General features: G+C 40.4%; 2 protein-coding genes across 3 annotated transcripts in view; both read left to right on the forward strand.

The window, feature by feature from the left end:
- LOC123982851 (zinc finger protein 502-like) overlaps positions 1-22,213 on the forward strand; it is a 441,737-nt gene that overhangs the window by 289,772 nt on the left and 129,752 nt on the right. The gene's annotated exons all lie outside the window — the stretch shown is intronic.
- rnf213b (ring finger protein 213b) overlaps positions 9,360-22,213 on the forward strand; it is a 35,609-nt gene continuing 22,755 nt past the window's right edge. Inside the window, exons 1-25 of the mRNA XM_046068718.1 lie at positions 9,360-9,401; positions 10,174-10,325; positions 10,448-11,178; positions 11,264-11,419; positions 13,047-13,216; positions 13,319-13,614; positions 13,703-13,944; positions 14,719-14,925; positions 15,010-15,217; positions 15,308-15,363; positions 15,436-15,601; positions 15,685-15,831; positions 16,285-16,383; positions 16,499-16,627; positions 16,873-17,038; positions 17,132-17,299; positions 17,407-17,556; positions 17,678-18,309; positions 18,638-18,797; positions 18,891-19,108; positions 19,191-19,334; positions 19,451-19,603; positions 20,185-21,505; positions 21,691-21,875; positions 21,970-22,122. Coding sequence (XP_045924674.1) covers positions 10,224-10,325; positions 10,448-11,178; positions 11,264-11,419; positions 13,047-13,216; positions 13,319-13,614; positions 13,703-13,944; positions 14,719-14,925; positions 15,010-15,217; positions 15,308-15,363; positions 15,436-15,601; positions 15,685-15,831; positions 16,285-16,383; positions 16,499-16,627; positions 16,873-17,038; positions 17,132-17,299; positions 17,407-17,556; positions 17,678-18,309; positions 18,638-18,797; positions 18,891-19,108; positions 19,191-19,334; positions 19,451-19,603; positions 20,185-21,505; positions 21,691-21,875; positions 21,970-22,122 — 6,159 coding nt within the window. The 5' untranslated portion in view covers positions 9,360-9,401; positions 10,174-10,223. The remainder of the gene's footprint in view (positions 9,402-10,173; positions 10,326-10,447; positions 11,179-11,263; positions 11,420-13,046; positions 13,217-13,318; positions 13,615-13,702; positions 13,945-14,718; positions 14,926-15,009; positions 15,218-15,307; positions 15,364-15,435; positions 15,602-15,684; positions 15,832-16,284; positions 16,384-16,498; positions 16,628-16,872; positions 17,039-17,131; positions 17,300-17,406; positions 17,557-17,677; positions 18,310-18,637; positions 18,798-18,890; positions 19,109-19,190; positions 19,335-19,450; positions 19,604-20,184; positions 21,506-21,690; positions 21,876-21,969; positions 22,123-22,213) is intronic.

Here is a 22,213-nt window from a genome sequence, read left to right on the forward strand (position 1 = left end):
CTCCCCCCCCCCCCCCCCCCCCCCCCCCCCCCCCCCCCCCCCCCGAATAACCCCCCTCCTCAAATAAATCCTGCTGTGACTCAGGACGACAGCAAAGACTCGAGTGTTTGGATGTTCTCTCACATCAGTGCCCCGCTCACTCTCACAATGTCTTCTTGAAAATCTTGCTGTGTATAAATACGTTTGAGGAATGATACTGTTATTTAATTAAGCTTCTTTTTTCTTTTTTTATCCGATTGTAGCGATACCTTAACGTTTTGAATCTTCAGCACGGACTCAGTCAGGTTTTTATAGGTCTTGGTCTCTTTGCCAAGCTCCTTTAAAGTACAATCATTGGTCAAAGCTCAGACCTGAAAAGTGTAATTCCACCTTTAGTAGAGTTTATATTTTCAGTATTAAATTACTTTAGAAATAAATCCCATATTTGAAAAGGCACACGCAAAAAGCTCTTCACCCCTGACACCTTCTCCACTGACTACAGAAGTGTGCTGCTGTTGGTGATTATTAACTTGACGTCCCACCAGCTTATCGTGGTTCCTAAAGATCTTTTTCGCTGGTTTGTTGGAGTTGTAGCTTTTGGATTTGGAGGATTGAACTTGAACAGGCATAATATGTAGCTTACTTTATCAGCTGTATGCTCTGTTTCTGATAAAAACGCCCCCAGACACCATCATCATCATCATCATCATATTTGTTACTGAATCACACTCTTATTAGCCGCGAGGTGCTTCTAGAAACAACTGGTGCTCGCCACTTCCCTCTCTGTCACTCCCTACTTGTGGTTCTTCTGCCTTTTGTTTTCTTGCTGGTGCCGTTTCCGAAATCACTCAGCCTTCAAAGACTTTGCTGCTCAGAGTGCACGGGGTCGCAGGTCACCACGGGGGAGGAAAAAGATGCCTGACATTTCGCTTGTCTCAGCTGATGTTTGTGCTGGATGTCGAAAACCTTGAAGTGAGCGCCGTCTGGATGATGTTGAGCACGCAAGTCCAGATTGATGTTTTCTCCGCTTTTGTAGAGCTGCAGCGTCAGTGGCGTAAGAAGGGGCCCGAGCCTGAAAACAACGTGAAAAGCACTTAACTCCCCTCGGTGAACGTTTTCTCGCTTAACCCCTAGTTGTATTTAGCCAAACGAATAGGTTATACGTGTGTGTGTGTGTGTGTGTGTGTGTGTGTGTGTGTGTGTGAGAGATTCTGCCTACACCCCGGTACAACGTGGTGCTAAGAGCAACAAAATGTGACCCTTAAATACTGTCAACAATTTTCATAGGCAGAAAGTTGTCTGTAAGAGGAGGCAGAAATCTCAGAAAGAAACATCTTCACAAACATCAAAACAAACAAACACTAATCCATATGTAGATAAATGTTTTAATTTAAAGTCAGTGAACTAACCCTTTAACACGGCTTTTACGATGGCTCTTTTTATTACTTTAACGTTTTGGATTTTCTTTCGTGAGGCTGATATTGGGACCAAACCTCATGAGATCATTTAAGTCATGAAAGTTCACTTCTGGTTAAACATCTGGCAGCAGGATGTTACTTTGAGCCGCTCCACCCAAACGCTCTTAGCATTTGTAACATGCACCTATTCAGCAAAATCAAAACACGTTGATATTGTTCGCACACAGTTGTGTAGGGATCTTGTTAAGCTCGTGTGGTGCCGGAAACGAATCGCCTTTCAGTCCAGATGTAAATACGTACGTACATTTTTGAAGCTGGCAGATGTGGCGTGGTTGATGTATTTGACCAAAATGATCTTTCGTGACTTGAATGCTTTCGCAGTTTTTCTAGTGCTCATGTAGAATTGGAGGATTAACTACAACTGATTAAAAAATAAATAAATATTACAAAAGTTAATGACAGTGAAAATCTACAAACTGCACATTTATAATAATAATCCTGATTAACTAGTTTTTGACCAGCAAAATCTCTTTGACTCCGCGTCCCTGAAAACATCCTCAAACTTTTTATCACCTGTTCATGTTTTCGCTTCTGCATTTGTCTTTTTTCCCTCATAACTCCGTGCACTGTTTCAAGAAATGGTGTTTTTTTGTTTGTTTGTTTTTTCGGGTGAAAGGATGGTCCTACCGGCAGGAAAACCGAACGAATCTCTAAATCCTTTTGATCTTCGTTGGGGTCGTTGACGGGGAAGTGGGCCTCTTCGGTTAAGAGGGCTGCTGATTTGCTATCTATGAGACGTGTGTTTCTTCGTAAGAGCTTGACAGTAATTCCATTGATGAAGTTATTTTTAGTTGTAGATTAATTTTACAAAGCTTGGAGGATTTGTTTTTTTGTCCCGCCCCCTTCCCAATGTGTGAAGAGCAATTTATCTGATGTCATGAAGCTAAGGGACGGCAGTGACCTTTTCTTTTTGTATTGATCCAGGGGCCGTTTGCTGAGCAAGCATGCTCTTGGAGTTACAGCAGGTTCTCACTTTCCACTGAGCTAACTGAGGACCCTGAAAGTTGAATGCTGTTGACCTGGATTTGAAACAAAATAAAATAAAAAAAACAACAGATAATAATGTCTTTGATTTGTTAGCTGTCTGGGTAAATCAAATCATCGAACTGTGAATAGAAGCACAGTGGTTCAAAGTGTTTTCAAATAACTCTGAGTTCTCATTTGTTGTGTATTTATAATGCAAAAGGATAAAAATAAAAGATTAGATGAAGCTTTATTTTTAGTGGGAACCACTTCTAGACAACATGACCAAAAGTATTTGGACACCCTTTTTTGTTTTAGAGCTGTTTTTCATGGTTAGTTCCAGTGAAGGGAAATCTTAATACTGCAGCACGTGGTCACATTTTAGACAATACTGATCTTCCAGCTGTGGGTCAACAGTTTGGGGAATGCCCTTTTCTGTTTCAATGAGACAATTACAGCTCGACTGATACTGAATATATGTAAGTATAAAAAAATCTTGACCATGAAATGGATGCTTAAATTTGACGCAACAGCATTATAATGAAGTGCTGTGGTGCTGCAGAGAGGCCTCAGTGTAAACTCCAGGTGTAGGAAAACGTGTTTGTTTGGTACAGACCCCCAACAAATGTCACATCATCGTGACTTTAATACGTTCGTTCAGTGAAAATGAAAATTGTGATGCAAATTGTGACCAACACACTAAGCGAGACATTTTATAGCTACTGTGCTCTCCGGTGGTCAAACTGAAATGGAAATGCTGTTTTTAAAATAGCTCAAACCTCGTGTGGCATCACCTCGCTGCAATTCTTGTGACTTAATTGGCCGACAAATAGACTGATTCAAATACTGTATATCTGTAATCTGCTAAGATCAGCCGATATATTGTCGTAGCTGTAATGACAATACATGTGTGCACAAAAAAATGGTTTTCCAATTTTAGCCAACTGTGAGCTGGACATTAATGCTCAGGTTCCTGCCTATCGTGGAAAACCAGAAGAGTGGAGTCTGTTACAGCTGATTAACGCCCATGTAACATTCTGGTGTCCACATACTTTTGGCCAAATGTTGTGTTTAGAAAAGTGAACATTTGTTTCAACCTGGTTTACAGAATCACATAGATAATACCCTCTGTGCACATTTCCATCTGGTTAAATTGCCTTTACAGTCACCAGAGTAGCGGAGACTGGGGGCAATTTTTATAGAGGGAACTCGTATTTGTGTTTTACTTGTTTACAGTCATCAAATTGATTCAAACACTAGATGGGAAATGGTACATCTTCCCCCAGGTGTAGGGCCGATTGTAACAACACACACAATTAACACAGTGGTATAAGGTCACATGACAAACATAGTACAGGCCTCACTGAGCTCTGGACTAATAATAACAAAGTAGTAAGCTAAAGGTCATTCGTACACAGAAACGTTTAAACTGAAAACACTATTAGAAAGATACTATCATCTATTATTTTCTGTATTGAGCTTCGGTACTATGCTACTATTACAAACTAAAAATCAAAATAATGTCTCTTGATAAATATGTTTATAGATTGTTATTACAGTATTTAAAGACACTGAAGATACTGAAAGCATGAGCAATTGGTTCTTGGTGGGAATTGAACCCCCGTCACCAGAATGAAAAGATTTAACTTTTGGACTATGCTGCAAAACACATATTATATAGAATATACTTTAGATATTTAAACTGACCACAAAGACTTTTCTGAATATTATCAGAAATTATATATATATAGATCTTTCTAAGCTGGATACTATTTAACACGGTGTTACAATTGCAGCTAATATTTGACAATGATGTCAAATGTTAGACAAAAAAATGGTTATCAAAAAAAGACCATTAAATTCATAGAAATTAATGGTTAAGATGGTGTGAGAAAAATACTGATGATAGATGAAAATAATTACTTTCATAGCTCAGAAAAATGTTTGTATGTCTCATCGGCTTGTCCTTCGGCAGGCAGAGAGTGATGGCCACAGAGAGCGTGCATGATGAGTTTCATGGTTCTGTCTCGTTTCTGATTGGTGCAATTTGAGATGTTACAAAAGTCCCCTACATGCTGATTTATTCACTGCCTCACTGTAAGAATAAATCCACCATAATCAATCTTTAACAAGCGATCAGAGCAGGCAGAGTCCAGTTTAAGTGTCTCCTCAGGACTGCAGATGGACAACAGATGAGGAATGTGTAAGTGGACGTGACCGTAAAACATCAAACACCTCTGTGGAAGGACCCGGCGGACGGAGAGAGCACATTGTAGTGTGTGCACCTTATATACATTTTCATACCTCGTTAAATGTTTGTTATTATTATTGACAGGAATTGTTTTCATGTTGTTTTGATGCTCTTGAAAGTTAACAATGGACTTCTTGCTAGAAAACAGCGACTGAGAGAAAAGACTTTGAAGTGAAATCCTGATGAATGATGCTGTGAGCCTCAGGAGGGAGTGGAGGCTGAAGACCGTCCCTCCTTTGCAGAGACTAAACTTCAAAAGAAAGCGTCCATTTAGTCCTCACAGGATTATTTGACTCTCACGGCAGGTTTGTTTTCTTACATTTTTTAAAGTTTCAGACAGCAGTTTACTTGCAGATGTCGAATGCGCTTTACAGTAAAGGATATTCAGGCATGTACATGTGTGTTTGTTTCCAGATGCAGATTTAAGGATGAAGACTGCTGGAGTTCTGGTCATCTTATCGGTGACTCTGTGCGCTGCTCAGAAACAGAAAATAACCCAGAGACCAGAGTGGCATTACAGGAGTGAAGGTTAGCGTTAAAGTAAATATAGTCATCGCTCTCTTTATATCTCTACTCAAGTAAATTTGAGGTTTTGGGAACAAGGTTTGGAGATTCCCCGATTTTCCTCCACAACATTTCAGTGGGAAGTGTTTCATTTCTCAGTCTCAGTAAGTACTTTCGATGATTTCCAGTTCTGGCTATTAACTCATGATTGTTTTAAAAGTATTTCAATGACTATTTCAAAGTGAGACGGGCCCAAACTACACTTTAAAATATAGTCATATCCAAAAGTGATTAATTGCTTTAGCTTCTCTTTTTAAATGTAGTAGTTTGTGATTATTGGCTTTCATATGAAGCACTTTGCAATGAAGGAGTTGTGCTGTACTTATAGATAGATAATAATAATAAATCCATTTCCAACTAAATTCCGCCCAGTTTTAACTCAGATGCCTTTTAGTTGTTGTTTTCCTTTTATTCTTCCTTGTTTCCATTTTGCAGTTATTTCCTCTTTTCTATTCCTTCTCTATTCTGATCAAAAATGGCAGAAGAAACATTTCCACTTCGAATTCTTGAGTATTTCCTGGTTAATACTTTTAAGTCATAAACTGAACGCAGAACTTTTAGTGGTTCTGTCATTTTCCATCCTGCTGTTACTGCTGATTTGAAGTCAAATTGGTTGCTAAAGTAAAGATCATTTGACTTTTATTCACAGATTTTGTAATAAAATCAGAAGCAAAATATAAAAGTGGTATGTTTTCTCATTGAATGTAAATGCTCCGTACTTGTATAGCGCCTTTCTAGTCTTTTCGACCACTCAAAGCGCTTTTACACTACATCTGCATTCACCAGTCACACACATTCATACACTGAGCCTAAGTGCTCAAACAGAAACTAACATTCACACTCATACACTGGCGGAATAGCCGCCAGGGGCAAATCGGGGTTCAGTATCTTGCCCAAGGACACTTCGACACGCAACCAGGAAGCCAGGGATCGAACCGCCGACCTTCCGATTAACAGCCAACCCGCTCTACCTCCTGAGCCACAGCCGCCCCAATTGATTGATTGACTGTGGTTTAGATAAAGAACTTACACTTTACCTGCTTTGTGTTTACTCACCTGTAGCAGAGAGAGTGAACACCAGAGTATGTGCCAACCTCACGTTGGTTTTAGACAACTGGAAATACGCCATCGTGACGCAGGTCAAAGATCTGCTGCTGCATGACCACAACACTGTGCTGCCGGACTACGGAAGGTGAGGACCCATTATCATGTCATTTCATTCTTTGGCTTAACTAAGACTCTTTTCTTGTTTAATATTTCCCATCATCATTGTAAATCCCTCAGGATCCCGCCGCTGTCAGACGCCCTGGGAGATCTCTACAAGGAGTTCAACGCCCTGAAAGAGCGTCTCTCTGAGCTGACAGCCAAGTTTGAGGGAGTGGAGGCCTTCGTGGACGACGTGCGGTCAGGAAGGAAGCCTGCACGGCCCCGAGGTGAACCCCGACCCCCGGGGTCGCTGCCAGGAGGGACGGAGGCGGCTGCAACTGATGCAGGAGGTCGACCCCAAGGACGGAGAACCAGGGTTGTAGTTCGGAGACTAGAGAAACCTGCAGGTTCACAGGACTGATGGAGACACAGCATCATAATCCTGATTGGTGTTGAGTAATGTTTTCTTTAATCCAGGATATTGCTCTTCTTCTAGTCTCCCAATGAAACTTTTCGATTATATACAAGACAGGAAACCCTAAACAGTAAAAATGTTTCCTCTGAGAACAGCCGAAACTGTCACAGTTAACTCACCACGTACATAATATTTCATATTCATTCAACTTTGCCTTTTGGGTAAAGAACAATCCCACAAGGTTGGAAACATATTCGACTGTTTAATATATTTATTCATTCATCTTCTCTCACTGGACTACTTCTGATAACCTTCCTGCATATGGAGGATAAACCGGTTATTTCTTCTTGTAATAATTAAAGTAATTTCATTATTATATAATATTGTACTTATAGCTATAGTAAATTCAGTTACTTTACCAATACACCTGTGCAAATATGAATATTGAAATGTGTAAACTTAGAGATGAATCAGCCATTTTGGGTCTCTGCAGTCACACCTCAGCAATTTGACTTGTATGATCTCTTCCTGTATTTGACCTTTATATCTGATTAAATTCAATAAATTCATCTGGGTTTGGAAAACAACTTTGTCAAAACTGGTTTTCGTGTCAACAATCACTTTCAGCAGCAGCAATCACATAACAACCGTCAAGTTATCATGATTTACATTGTAATTATCACCTTTATATTATTCATCTAGCCTCTTAATAAGATTATTTTTTTGAGGGGGGGTTACTGTGTATTTTTCTATTTATCTATCTGAGAAGTTTATTCACAGTAGAAGTTCCAATAAAACCCATTTGGGATTCCATATTTCTTACCAGCAGAAACATTTCACTAAACCCCAACGTTTGCTCTATAAAATAAATCATTTGCCGCCAAAAAAAAGCCAAACCAAAGTCATCCAAAGCAGTGGAGCAATGACTGGTATCATTATAGGTCAGCAAACTCATTCATTTTTGCCTTTTTTTTGCATCATACGTTGGTGGAGGAAGAGTTCAGATCTTTTCTGTAAGTAAAAGTAACAATACAAGATGCAAAACTACTGTAATCATAAGCAAAAGTGCTCATTATGCAGAAAATGGCCCCTGAGAACATTACACTATTATATATTATTGAGCATTTGTAACATGCCTAGTTCCTACAGCTACAAGTATAGTAGGGGAGACATTTTTTACATTTTCCTTAATAACTTACGGACTACTTGAGATACACAAGTCATCTTTTGACACAAGAAACACATATATGTGCACTAATTAATAATATAATTGATATATTTTCACTTATAAGAAAAAATCCTATAATATTTAATTAAATGCAAGAAGTCAGAGAACACAATTGCTTTTCACAAGTGAACTAGTCATTCTCTTTGGTTTTGCTGGGTCTTATACAATCAACTACTTTAAATCCACTATATAGACAAACTTTACTTTACTTTTGCAGACTTAGGCCTATATAACATTCACACTTTCTGTTAAACACATATAAAACACACATTATTTTATACAAAGAACGTTGACCTGTGTTAACTGATGATTTGTTTATACTAGAACAAATCCATTTCTTTTAATACACCCTTTTTTTTAACGTAGTTTTACATTTTAATATAGTGAAATATGTTCACTTTCTAACATAAGTAGTCAACACAGACAAACAAGCTGCTTACATTGGGCCATGTGGTTCGATGTTGCAGCCATGATAAAATCTTGTATGCCTGCTAGCCACAACTATATTAGCATAGTTGCATATGCTAGTTGCATAATTGTTAATCAATAACCTAGAGATGACATCTATGTATGTTTAAATTTGTAGTAATTTAAACTTTAGACACCAGAAGAAAAATACTGTACATCCAAAAAGTTACTTTCATACCTCAAAATCAGTATTTTGTTAAAAACTTGGTGAAATGATCCTGCTCCTTTTCCACAGGCTGAGAGAGAATCCTACTGAGCATGTGCAGATTAAGTGTCATCACTCTAGCTTGTTTCTGTTTGGAGAAATTGAGTGTGTTACAAATGCCCCCGGTCTCCCCTATAATATAATATAATAAGTAAATATTCAACTGCCTCAAATTTATATTTCTGAGCAGTAGCCTACTTGAGTCAATGGACCCCGGATGCTAAACACAGCATTGACAAATCACAACTATGTGCAATCATTTTCCATACTATCGATACTGAAACTGAAGACTTCCGATCAGCACCTGAACGCAGCATTAAGTTTCTCATTTGACAAGACTGCGAGAGAAATGAAACTGAAAGGTATTTTTTGGTTTAGGGACAGTCAACAAATTTGTCACTATATTAAGAACGATAAACATTTAAAACTCAGTGTTTTAGCTGCCCTAAACAGTGTTAATGAAGATTAATATGTCAGATGATATTTTACTAATTAACACGGCTGTCTATGAGACAGATCCTGGAGCTGAAGTCGAAAGATTACCGCCCACTGTAGTAGTTGATGGGGTTTTTTGACGTTCCCTTGACGGTGCTTGTGGGAGGTCACAGTAGGTCGTTTAATAAACATTTCCTTATGGTTTTTCAGTAGTTGTTGTCTGACACATCTGCAGCCGGGCCGTGCAAACCTGCTGACCAGCTGAAAAGGTAGGCAAACAGAGCATTTAAGGTCTTTAATGCACTGCATCACTTTAACAATCACATTCAGCCGAGCTGCATCCTAAACTCAGAGGGGATTCACTGGAAACACAACATGGATTTAATGTTCTGCCCCGTTACTGAACTCTCTCTCTTTTGTCGGTGGTGTTTATCACATTAGTGTGTTTTTATGTTTTTGTATGTTATGATAGTTTTTGGTCGCCACATTGGACTTTATGGTGTTTTGTTCTGTGCTGATGTGTTAATTAACCGATTATTTGATTTAATTAACTCTCAACAAATTTGATATTTTATCCATTGTTTCAGTCCCAAACATTTCCTAGTTCCAGCAATTCTTAGTAGTAATACTTTTATATTATTTTAAATTTAATATCCTTGGTGTTATCGACTGTTTGGCTGGATTAAAAAAGGTTTAAAACAAAGTTAAAAACATAATATTGGAATCAGGGAACTTTGATTACTTTAGACTATAAATTACAGGATTTATTGACAGTAAAAATAGCTGGTACTTGCATCTTTAGTGGTGTTTACGGTGGAATAGTTTTACAGACTATGTGACATACTTAGTTTATTATAGTAGAGTAATATTTGACCTATTTTATGATTGTAGGCTACAAAGGTCCCTTAGGAGGATGCATAAGGGATAGATGGTTACATTTCTCTTTTTGCCGCACCCTTACTGGCCGTAATCTAACTTACTTAACTAGAATGGTAAATTTCAGACATGAAGGATGTAACTGCGTGTGATTTTTATTTCCAGAGACAGATAACAGGGAAACAGGGACTCCCCTGGCAAAAGAGTCCCTACAGATGGAGGACGGAGCAGGAAACCTCCCCAGTGCCACTGGGTCTAATGTGGAAACTCAGTCAAAGGAGGAAGTTGCAACCAAAAGAGTTCATAAAAGAAATAAGGTAGAAATGCAGTCATAAGAACAGATTTCAGGATTGAACCCGTCTGCCTTTTTAACGGTATTTGAACCATCGTAAAAGAATTCAAAACCAGATATTTAATCCTCGGTTTATGTGTGTTTCAGGAACAAGGACCAACCGATCTCAGCAGAAAAGCTCGAGACAAAGAGAGAAGGAAAAGGAGGAATCAAAGAAGAAAAAAGAGCACCTCAAACGTAAAAGGAGATGCAGGTGGCAAAGGTGAAAACACAGACACTAGCAAGATAGAGGTTTTGGAGACTACAAGCATCCAAACTCAGGAGAGTGTGCCGATAGAAACACAACATGTCAATCCCCAAGCGGGAGCCACGTTAGAAAACAGTGGAGAACAACGCCTCAAAGATGCTAAGATGGTGCAAGCTCAGACTCAAACAAGGAAACTTAAAGGTAAAGACAAATCTGCTCAAACTCAGGTTGTTATTCAGAGCGACCAGGAAACACAGACAGAGTTACCTGTGCCAAAACAAGACAACACAAACGACCAGAACAGCGCTGCTGAGTCACAGCTTAAAGAAGAGAAAGACTCACCTGAACCCAAACTGCAAGACGACAACGCTGTTCAGACTCCACTGAGGCAAAATGAAAGTCCAGACAGTGACAGAGCATCGTCAGATTCAGCCAAGGATGTAAACCTCAAGAAAGAGTCAAAGTCTAAAGATGAGAATCCGTCTGCAGGAACCTCAGTTGATCCCACAGACTCCGAAGCTGACAAGGGTGCCAAACCGAAGTCTTACGCCAGTGCTGTGTCTTCAAAACAGTCCAGTATGGAAGCTTCCAAAGCAGCAGATAAAAGCACAAAACCATCCCAAAGCACACGGTGAGGCTAAACCTGATAGTAACAGCTAGGTCAAATACTGAGGTTGAACCTGGGATTGTTAACGTGTGTTTTTCTGTCTGCACAGGGATCGGAGCCCCGTGAGACCTCCACCTGGTGCTCCCATGTTCACCTTTCACATCTACGCTGTGCTGGACAAAAAGTTTAGATTCAACCAAAAAGATGACACGCTGGTGCTGTTTCATGAAGGAAGATTTTTGCCCTTTGAAATGAAGCATTTTGTGTGAGTATTTATAATGTTTGTATATAAGTTGTAATACACAGAATCTATTAGTCTAGTGATATGTTTGTCACCGTTTTGGCTGTGTACTTCAGCAGTGTAGATTTGAAATGAAATGACAGCGGGTCAAAATGGAGCTCACACGGAAAAAACAAACTTAGCCCTCAGAATTGACACACAAGCCCTCAAAAACACACTTAGTCTTACACACTGGTGAGATAAATTACAACGGTTATAAGTAATGTTGCTTGTGGTTCTCCCCCTCAAAAAACTTTTCACATGATGAACACAACAAAAGAAACAACAGATTTTCTTTATTTTCTATATTATTCTATATTTTTCTATATTTTCTATATCTATATTTCCAATGACCACATGGTTTAGGCAATGAGAAATGAAGGGATTTGTGTGTTGAGTTCAGGGAAATAGGTGTGATTTTTAAAAAAGTTTTTAAAAACTTAGTCTATAGTGTTTAAGTAATTGAAGAAAAACTGTAAAACTGATTTAATCAGTATTTATTTAATGAATTATGGATCAGAAATGTTATAATAATAATGTAATGTGGAGGTTTAGCATGTAGTGACCAACTACAGAGAATTTCTGCAGATCCTCTCACACTTCTCAGTCTTTAAGCTCATTGTTTTGGTTTTACAGCGGACAATTTTCCCGTTTTAGTTCAGTCACAGGGCTCTCATCAGCTTGTTTCCAGCAGCAGGCAGCTGTTTTCAGAAAAAGGTTCTGAAAAACCTACGGCACCCTATCTGTCCAGCACCAAACAGCAGGCAGACAGAGTTACAGACTAGCTGGTGAAGACGGTGGAGCATTTAGCAGCGTCTAATATCGGAGTGAATATCGAACTTTGGTTTATCAGTTAACAAGAGATATGACTTCTCTGATGTCTGCTGGATGTGTAAACAGGCAAATGTTTGCCAACACATTCTACATATCAACTTCATAAGTTTAAAGTTTTTCAGTGTTGTCTTAAAAATGTGTTGTTTTGCCAGCAAGTGGCCAAAGATAAAATTAATTCATTATATTAAATATTTGGTATGAAATCCCTTGCAGTCAGTGAATCTGAAGTCTCCTCGCACAGACATCATGAAACTCTTGCTTGCTTCAGGAGCCTTTTTGCCTGTAGTCTGGTATTCGGCAGGTGAGATACATAATGAGCTAGATTGAGGTGTTTGTCTCTTACTTGGTAAGCCATGAAATGTCCACTGTTTGGCCCTATAGACTCCTGAGTTGCCTTGATTTTATACTTAGTAAGTTAGTACGTGAAATGTATTTGTACAGCACTGTTCTCAGACAAAACTCACAAAGTGCTTCACAAAAAACGTTAACATACAAGAATGAAAACAGACGATACATTTATACAATACCGATACAGTATAAAATGCATAAAGAATACAGTACATAATAATCACAGTATGTAATGAAATAAGTAAACAGTATGTGGTAAAAGTACACAATAAATACTTAAAATAGGATCATTGTCCTGGCTATGTATGGGACTGCACATCTTACCCTGTTCAGCGGAATTTGTAAATTCTGTTTAATTTAAATCCAAAGTGCTGGAGTACAGAGCCTAGCTACAGTGACGCTATCATTATAACAAATGTTTTATGTTTAGTGGACTAAAAGATGGAGGTTATCTGGTAGAAGCAAGTCTTTCCATCGAAGAAAGCCACCTGTGGAGAGGCATCTGGTTGACTTATTGGTATGGTGTAAAGCAACGACAAAAAGACATAACAGGAATTACCAAAAGACGCGTTCAAATTCCAGTCGACTCCAACATTAAAGGTAAGGCAAGCAAACCATTTAGTTTCAGCATGTGATCACACTGCTGGAGCTTTGTGTCTTTTCACATAAATGATCACAAGAAACTGCTTGTGTTTCATCCAGAGTTGCATCTTTATGAGGGCTTCATTAGTCGGATGGAGGCTGGTTCCACTATGCAAAGTTTGTTCCAAAGTGGCCTTCACATGGTCGGCTGGAAGAAATCAAAAGGTGTAGAGATATCAGACGCCTGGCAGGCCTCTGCGAGAGATCTGCGCAACTACATCTTCCAGAAATGGTCCCCGTCAGACAGACAGAGCACGGAGAGCTTGTGTCTCAACTTGATGCATTTTATGATGAGTCTCGGTTCTGCACATACAAGGATGACATTCCCAGACGACACACAACCTCCCATGGTCAAGGTCGGTGCAACAAGATTAGAATTTAAAGCATTTATTATGTGTTACCTCCAGTATTCCACCAGTAACCAAATGCTCTCTTTGCTTACAGACGTCAGAGCTGGTTTCAGAGACTTTGGTTCAGATCTTAAAAGGACAGCCGAAGGAGAAAGACAGATGGAGGAGCTCCAGTCCTCTTGTTCTGGGCCTGTCTGTTTTCCAGGTGACCAGAAAGTGTAACATCAACCTTGGAGTGAAAGGCTGGGCTGAGCTGTGTCTGCTGGTGTCCTCAGAGACCGCAATGGACAAGAAAGACCTGGACGCGTTGCTCACTTCTTTCCAAAGTCCACAACAGTAAGTTTTGCAAAAGGTTCAAGAACAAAAAAAAGATCCTCTTACTAGTTTTTTTTTTGTTTACCTACTGCCGAACTCACTGGAATAAAGTGAGCAGTTCTTTAGCCGTTTAAGCCAGTACACAGTTTTTGTTAGCATTCAGAAACTACATCTCTTAGTCAAACAAGAGCTAATTGGAGGTGCACCTGTTGAATATTAACAATTCTTTTTGGTTTGTCTCTGTTAAGATGTCAAGGTGCTTGAATTTTACAATCCAGTACATTGGTGGATACCAATTTAACTTTTGGGCAAATAATTTTTATGTTTCGGCTCTAGAAAGACAAATGTCAAATGTGTGATAACAACAGCTAACACGAGTTTGAAAAGAGGGAAAACATTTCTGTTAACTTAAGAATTTAATTAATTATTTAACCTTTATTTTACTAGACAAGAACTTTCTGGGTCAGATGTTTATTTCACAAGAAAAACCTATTAGACAACACAATAAAAGGCCAAGAAGGAAAGCTAATAGGAATGACAGTTACCAATTAATTTACCATTGAGCTAGAATTAAGTCTTTCTGCAGACAATGAAAAACATGACCGTTTGCCGGCCATGAGATAGTTAGTTAGTTAGTTATTTAGTTAATGAAAATAAAAGTAAAAAGATTAAGGACTGAGAAGACTGTAAGACGTAAGTAGAAGTGTTTGGGGCAGTAACAGGAGTATCCATCTGAGGTACTGTAACATAAGAACTTGTATAACTCTCTCACACTACTGTGTTCCCTCCTTTCAGTACTGTGTTGGGTCTCATAAACCACTGTGCGCAGCAGATGGTGTCGGAGCTCGTTCTGCTCGTTCCTCTGCTCTTCAGACTCAGACAGCCGGGAGCTGACGCAACAAAAGTGGGTCCATCTGTGGAGGAGGAGAACTGGTCTGGACTTCAAAATGTCTTTTTCTGCAGGTTCAGGGAGAATATCCAGTCCCACCCTGACAAAAGGAAGTGAGTTTGTCTCAAAGCAACCTTAACTTTCTTCTCCTGAAATGGCGATCGTGTTTGTTGAAATACCATTTTTCTTTTTCACAGGAGAATGCTGACTTTGATCAAGACAAACTTGGCTGAAGAGATGCCTCTGCTCCTGATGGGCTGGTTGTCTCTGGTCGCTTTTGAGGACCTTCCTGAATTTTCAGAGCTGACAGGAATACATGCAGAACACCTGATCCAGAGTCTGTTGTACAGACTGCAAAAATGTGGAGAGGAAATGGATAACAACAGAGCACAGGAGAACGTAAAGGTGGAACAATCTACCAATTACGATATTTAACATTTGAAATAACACTTTGTGTTTTGTCTTTGTGTTAATTGTTGTCCTTTCCACATGCAGCACACTCAGAAAACCTTGACCCATATACTGCTGAAGGTAGACAAAGAGACGGACAGGTAAGGACATCTGAAATATTCCTGAACACCTGTGGTATCGTGCTCCCTGTGACTTTTGCTTTGTGTCTGTAGAATGACTGAGTCTGGAAATATCGTGGCAGCCTTCGAGAGCAGCATCAGTGTGTTGAAGCGCACATGTGGAATCGCACGACTCGTCCCGTGGTACCAGGCCGTAGTCCTGTCCTACCAGCTAGCGTTGAAACTGGCAGAGATTTTGGATGCTAAACTGAGGAAAGAGGTAATAATCTCTTTATTATGTGCTCTGATTGTGTTATTATTGTAACAGTAACTTTAATTCAGAGTTTCTTTTGTGTGTTTTAGTCCTCGGAAGAGGAGTTTGAGACCTCAAAGCAGAAACTCTTGGCGAAGCTTCGTGCCGTGCAGCAGCGAGTCAGTGAATGGAGAGATGGATTGCTGAAAAAAACCCTTGTGATGACGCAATCGCTCACCTACCCGAAGGAAATTGAGGTACACAGCTCAAGAGAATATTATCCAGTAGTAGTAGTTTGAGTTTAGCTTCACTCCTTCTCGTTTATAGCCAGGCTCATATACTGTTTTCAGTTTTTTACAGATTTTCACAAAAAAATGTCATATTTTTCAAAAGAAAAAGATTGTTGTCAACCCTTTTCACTCAGGTTGTAGGTCATCAAACACCCAACGTTGTGTTATGTTTTGTTCTCTGCAAAAAGACAATGTTGACAGTCATTTACAGTGAACAAGTCTCTTGATAGTCCCTCTGATAAAGTGAATGTGAAAAACAGTAATGTTTACTCTAAGGTGCTTTTGCTGCTAAAAGACTAATACATAAACTGACTTTTTTAATTTTTGAAAAATCTAAAAGGAACATTATGAGACATATTTATAAACCCAGTTTGACGTACTATAATGGCTCTTATGATAATAGCTGTGTTGAATCATCAGATGTGGGATGCACTGCTGAAGGTGGAATGCTCGCTTGAAGAAGTTTCATCCACGTGGAGGATCAGCCTGAAAAAAGACCTGACAAAGAGGATTTCCAAGGTCAGTGATCATTTATCTGAGGTCGGGATCAAACCCAGAATGGCTTCAATTTAAACAAGAACCTCGTGCCAGCAGGTAAATGCTTCCCAGCACTTCTGAACTGTTTCCTTTGCAGGCAAGTGAGGAGGATCAAGTGCTGGTCTGCTGCCTTGAGCCGTCCATGGCAGGTATAAAGAAAAGCCATGAGGTTGTACAAACCTGTTTCGACGAGCTGTGTCAGTCTGCTATCAAGACAATCTGCCAGGTACAGAACATATTAATGATCTGTTTAGAGTTCATCCTTAGTCACTAGAGAAAGTCCTATATTATCTTTTCAAATCTGCCGCATGAGGTGGTCGAGACTTGAGGTAGATTTATGTATCACATGTCATATGATGCATTTGGGTGCTGATGTGCTGACGTCTCATTCAACGCTGGCTGAGACACTTTGACAGCACTTATTATAATAAATTACATATATTATATAATTTTACTGTGTTCATGTTTTAGAGAGGGAAGGAGGGCGACCTGATGCGGAGTCTGAGCTCTAAGGTGAAGGTTCCCCCTGATGTCGTCGTGTCTGCTGTTGTGGTGGAGTCAGCAGCACGATTCAGAGACAACCCTGTTGTCCAGCTGCTCGATCCACAGTCCGCCATGAACCACCTGTTGTCTCACGGTACTTCATGTCATTATGTATTATTTACTTAAGCTTATTTTATCAATGCTATCAAAGTTTCATAATGGTCACGGTGTCGTTGTTTTGGCCCAGGTGACTGGAAGTCGATGCAGGTGGATGACGCTGCAGAGCAGGTTGTCCACAGCTGTCTGGAGACATTGCAATCTCTGGTGGAGTCTCTGCTTCAAGGGCACGTGGCCCTGGGACACCTACAGACCTGCCTGAAATATAAAGAGCAGTTTAAGAGACTTCACCAGCAGTGTATGAACATTAACAAGCATTACCATCACAAACAGCCTTCCGTGATCACCACAGGTTCTCAGGTTAAACTTAATTAATTAATAATAACTGCATTATGTCTTCAACAGACAAGAAAAACACCAAATCCGAGACCGTTCCTGTCATGGCAGAGGTTGTTTTGGCTCAGAGAGAGCAGGATTTGAACTCTTTCATGCTGCGGAAACAGCAGATGGACACACTGATAAAGATGATAGCAAAGGTTACAGAAAGCATCACTGGTAAGTATAACTTGAAAATGAACTAAGCACCGCATAACCAGCTATGTTAAGTTAGAGAATGTGGTTCTGTATTGTGCTTCATGTGTTGTTTTCTTCAGTAACTTGGTTCTTATTTTACCAGTTCCTGAGATATCGACTCTCGAGAAGCAGCACAGTGCAGATCTCCAGACTGTGAGCCTGAACAGGCTGGTGCTGGTTCAGTCCTTTGATGCTGAGGGGAAGTTGGGGATGACGGGCCCTCCGCAGATCCTCTGGTATAAAACCTGTCTGGATGTCTTGAAAATGGCCAGTGAGATGCACAAACTCCATCACAGCAGCCTGGTTCTGTCCTTCTGGGTCAAGGGGGCTGCATCTTTGGCGTCAACGAGGCACCCCTGCCCAGCCCCTGTTCCAGTCACCCTAACACAGATCTGTGAAAACATCTGGAAACCACTACTGACAGAGTTCTGTCAGCTTGGAGTCAGCATTGCAAATGCTAGCATCACTTTTAAGCAGCTCGATCAGGTTTTGGTGGAGTCTGGCGACCAGGGAGACGGGAAACTAATGAAGAAGGAGCTGAGTCTGATGTCAGTGACATTTAGTGAGTCAGGAACGTTCAAACCAGAGGAGAACTGGGTGGAGCTGAGACTCGGTCAGATCCAGAAGTATCGACAGCTCCACCAGGCAGCGGCTGCAGCCAGTGTGATGCTGAAAATAGCTGAAAAAATGAAGCTTACTGGGAACTTCACGGAAATTAACACTCTCGGCCAAATGGTAAAAGACTTGAGATCTAACATTAAATTTGTATTTACAAAGAAATTGAGTTGCAGAGTATTTTCATTGCTGTTTTATTTACATGCAATTTAAAAGTAGATTTAAATATAAAATAGAAATAAATAGCAGGAGATGAAAAGTGACATTTGGTGGCCAAACACTTCAGATCCTGCACTTCTGGTTAGATGCTAAACTGCATTTCATTGTCTCAATCTAATTATACACAAGTGCTTAATGATTTACATACTGAAGCAAACACACCTTTTCTCTTAAATGTACTTTCCTTTCTAGGAAAATGTAGAATTAAATAAATGACTTTATTTAACAGGAAGAAGACACATTTAAGCAGAGGGCCCTGGGGACCCTTAGTGACGGCCTGTTTCGTGCCAAACAGCAACTCTCCACAGTCACCAAGCAGCACACTGACTGTCTTGAAGAGTTTCTAGCAAGCCAAACTCTGGTCAGCTGGGTCAGAGAGAACCTGAAAAGTAAGGCGATCACATAAAAAGTCTTCACATCAGTAAAAAAATCTTTAGTTTTGCAGACGATGCCTGTGTGCTCACTTTTCTGCCCCTCAACAGCTATGAGCGATGTGAAGGTTTATGTCGAGCTGGCCTCCATATCTGCTGGAGAGAATGACACAGAGATCGACCAGGTGGCCTGCTTCCATGATGCAGTGATGGGCTATGCCCCTCTGCTCTACTCCCTCCCCCCTCAAGCTGGCTTTGAGGAGTTCATTAAGTGTGCTCAGCAGGTGTGGGACACCCAAAGAAGAGATGAGAAGCTACCAGACAAATTGGTATTTACTTCTCCCTTATTTGTAGGCAGAACATGAAGCCCTGAGGCAAAGTGACGATGATGCCACTGGGTTTGTTTTCCAGAGAGAGTCTACTCGATTGCTGAGCTGGCTGAAAGCATTAAAGGAGACCCACGGCTCTGTGGAGCAATCCTCTCTCTCCCTGGCTTCTTCTATTAATGCTCATGGAGTTTATCACATAGGATGGTCTGATGAAAACACAGACAAGGTAAGCGGACAATCTTCCATTAAAAGATAGGTCAAAGATACCATGATGTAGGGCCTTGCTGACGCAATTCATAAAAATGATTTAAGAATTTTATGAGACCGTTCACTCGCTTGCAGAGATGTCTACAAAACATGGTACATGTCACAGTGAGAAAGGGCAGAGAGGAGAAGAGCTACAAGCTTGAAGACCTGCTGGAGCTACAGAACAAGCTCATGCTCATGTCGTCCAAAGGGGAGCACGGCAGAGAACAAGTCAACAGGTTCACAGAGGTCAGTGGCATTTAGAAAAGAGAAAAGGCAATTTTGAATTTAAAGCTGAAGTGTGTAACTTTCTATGCAATGTACAGTGGCAAGAGGTTATTGAGGTGATGAGTGAACTACAACAAAAATGGCAGAGAATCCAGAGCGGTCTGTTGTATATGTAAACAGCTATCAAGCTAGCTGGATATAAATGTTCTTATCCAACCAGGTAGTCTAGTCTTTGATAATTAAAATTTCTTAATTTATGAAATTACGCATTAAGTAGCACGCGGTGTGTATGTAATGTAAAGTAGGTTTACAGTCACTTATTGACATTGTCAGCCAGAAAAGTTTTAACATCTAACAACACTGGCCCACACAGATAAAAATTATGTTTTAAAACTGCATTATTTGATTTTTTTGGAGACAGAAGAACTAAGATAATTGCTTGTTTAAACACCTAGTAGAAACAGTTCTCATTTTATAAAGTCTTCTTTAAGCTCTGATTTGGGCTCAACTTTAAGGTGCTGTTTGATGCTGGGCAGGCAGTGTACAGTGGGTTTACAGAGCTTGTTTACTGAAAACAACACTCCTGTCTACATGTATCATAGGTTTTTGAAGGAGTTCAGAGACTGGGCACCATTCTTCTTCAGATGCAAACATCCGGCAACATGCTCTTCAGGAAATGGCAGGCTGAGGTCCAGTGCAGCCCACAACAGCAACCGTGTATCAAAGTTACCTTCTTATCCCTGATGGGTAAAGAGATGGTGTACCACGGCGAGGTGACCGAGCAGCTACGAAAGCTGGCTAACTCCATGGAAAGCTGCCAAAAAGAATGGCGTTCCTTCATTAGTGAGATGCGCTCCAACTTCAGTTTGCTGAACCACTACACCTCAGAGCAGCTGGTGTACCTGTGTCACTGGATACACAAAGTGTGTGAACGACAGGTGCCAGCTCCTGCACAGTTATGGCATTTACTTTTTCCCATAAAGCCTCAGTGCACTCATACTGATGTGAGAGTCGCTTACAGTAATGCAGCAAGTAAAACCTCAGAGTTTTATGAATTGGAAGATGTTGAGTTTGACAATGAAGATCAAGATTACAAACCTTCTACGGACTTAACACCAGCTTCACCGGGACACTCTGAAGAGGACATCGAAGAGGCCCGTGATTTGATGGAATTTTCTTCAGAGGATGAAGATGATGATGCCGCGGAGGGCTCACCGCTCAGACACACTGATGGCATCAGGAAGTGCAATGAGGACAGTCTTGAAAAGCTCTGGCGTAAATTCAAGGACGACATGCCACAGTACCTCAACGAGTACTTGGACATCCCGTCTTTGGCCCATTTCCTCTTTTGCCTCTCTGAAATGAACCAGCAACACATGATCAGGAACCTTCCACTGGTTCTCCAGGAGGGAAAGCCCAATCTTGTGGTTTGTCCCAGTGCAGAAGTTTTTACCACCATCCTGTCTTTTTACATGGAGAGTCCAGAGCAGCCTCTGCCATCTACTGATGAGGTTCTAGTCTGCAGAGAGGAAACCACAGAGGAGGAGGTGGAGATCTTTCTCCGCAGAGCTCTTGGCCAGGGCTCCGGACAAAACTCGCAGAAGATTTACTCTCTTGTCAATCCAGGGCTGCTGGGATATGATGTCAGTGTGGTTTTGGGGGATCTCTTCGAGAGTCTTGAGAGAAGTGCCAACCCGCATTACCGTTTGATAATAGTCAGTCCGGTTGAGCACCAGCACCGATATGTGCCCTCTTTCTTCAGCACTGACAAAGTACAGGCTGGTGTGAGTCTAACAGCAGAGACTGCCAGGAAATATCTACTTCACCACTTCAGACAAAGCAAGGTTCCACAAAGCCCTGTCTCACTGGTTTCTCCACATCAGCTCTCAGTCTGGATGGTGTCATCTTTTCGCCCGGCAGTTGGTAAGGGTAACCCTAGTTGGCAAGCCATTACGGAAATGCTTACACAGTAGTGGCAATAATAGAAAAGTAAAAATCAATTATGTTTTGTTAAATGCTAGCAAGTAAAATGACATAACTTTTAACACATTTCAGTTATATATTATATAATATTCAAACAAATTTATACAATATTTTTTTGTCAATAGGGAAATCCCTTTATGTGGATCGTTTGTTTGAGAAGTTCCAGCAGATATCTCCCAGAGCAGAACACATTAGGATCAGACTGATTGAGCCATGTGTTGATACAGACTCCTTGATTAAGAGTCTATCAGAGAAACTGGCAAGCTTGAGAGAACAGGACCCTGTTCTCCTGCACATTGACACCGCTGGAGTAAGTATGCAAGCATTTACAGTATCTCTACCAATGGCTTGTTCTGTTGTATGTACTTGAGAGTCTTGTCTTCTTCACTTGTGTTACCTGTCAGGTTCGTTCAGGTCTGGAAGAGCTCCTGTTCCATCTGCTAGTTTTGGGCTGTTTGAGCGACAGCCATGGCATGCTGTGGAGAAGGAATGTAGCTCACTTGATCACTGTTGAGGTCATGAGAACATACACATCCGCTCAAACCCAAACAAAAGAGGTACAAATGTACTTCAGATCATAATTTATTTTTAATATGGTTGTTTATCTGTCATTTTAAAATGTAAGGTTGAATGTCAGACACTTTGAAT

The sequence above is a fragment of the Micropterus dolomieu genome, linkage group LG14, assembly GCF_021292245.1.
Source record: "Micropterus dolomieu isolate WLL.071019.BEF.003 ecotype Adirondacks linkage group LG14, ASM2129224v1, whole genome shotgun sequence".
Taxonomy (NCBI): Eukaryota; Metazoa; Chordata; class Actinopteri; order Centrarchiformes; family Centrarchidae; genus Micropterus; species Micropterus dolomieu.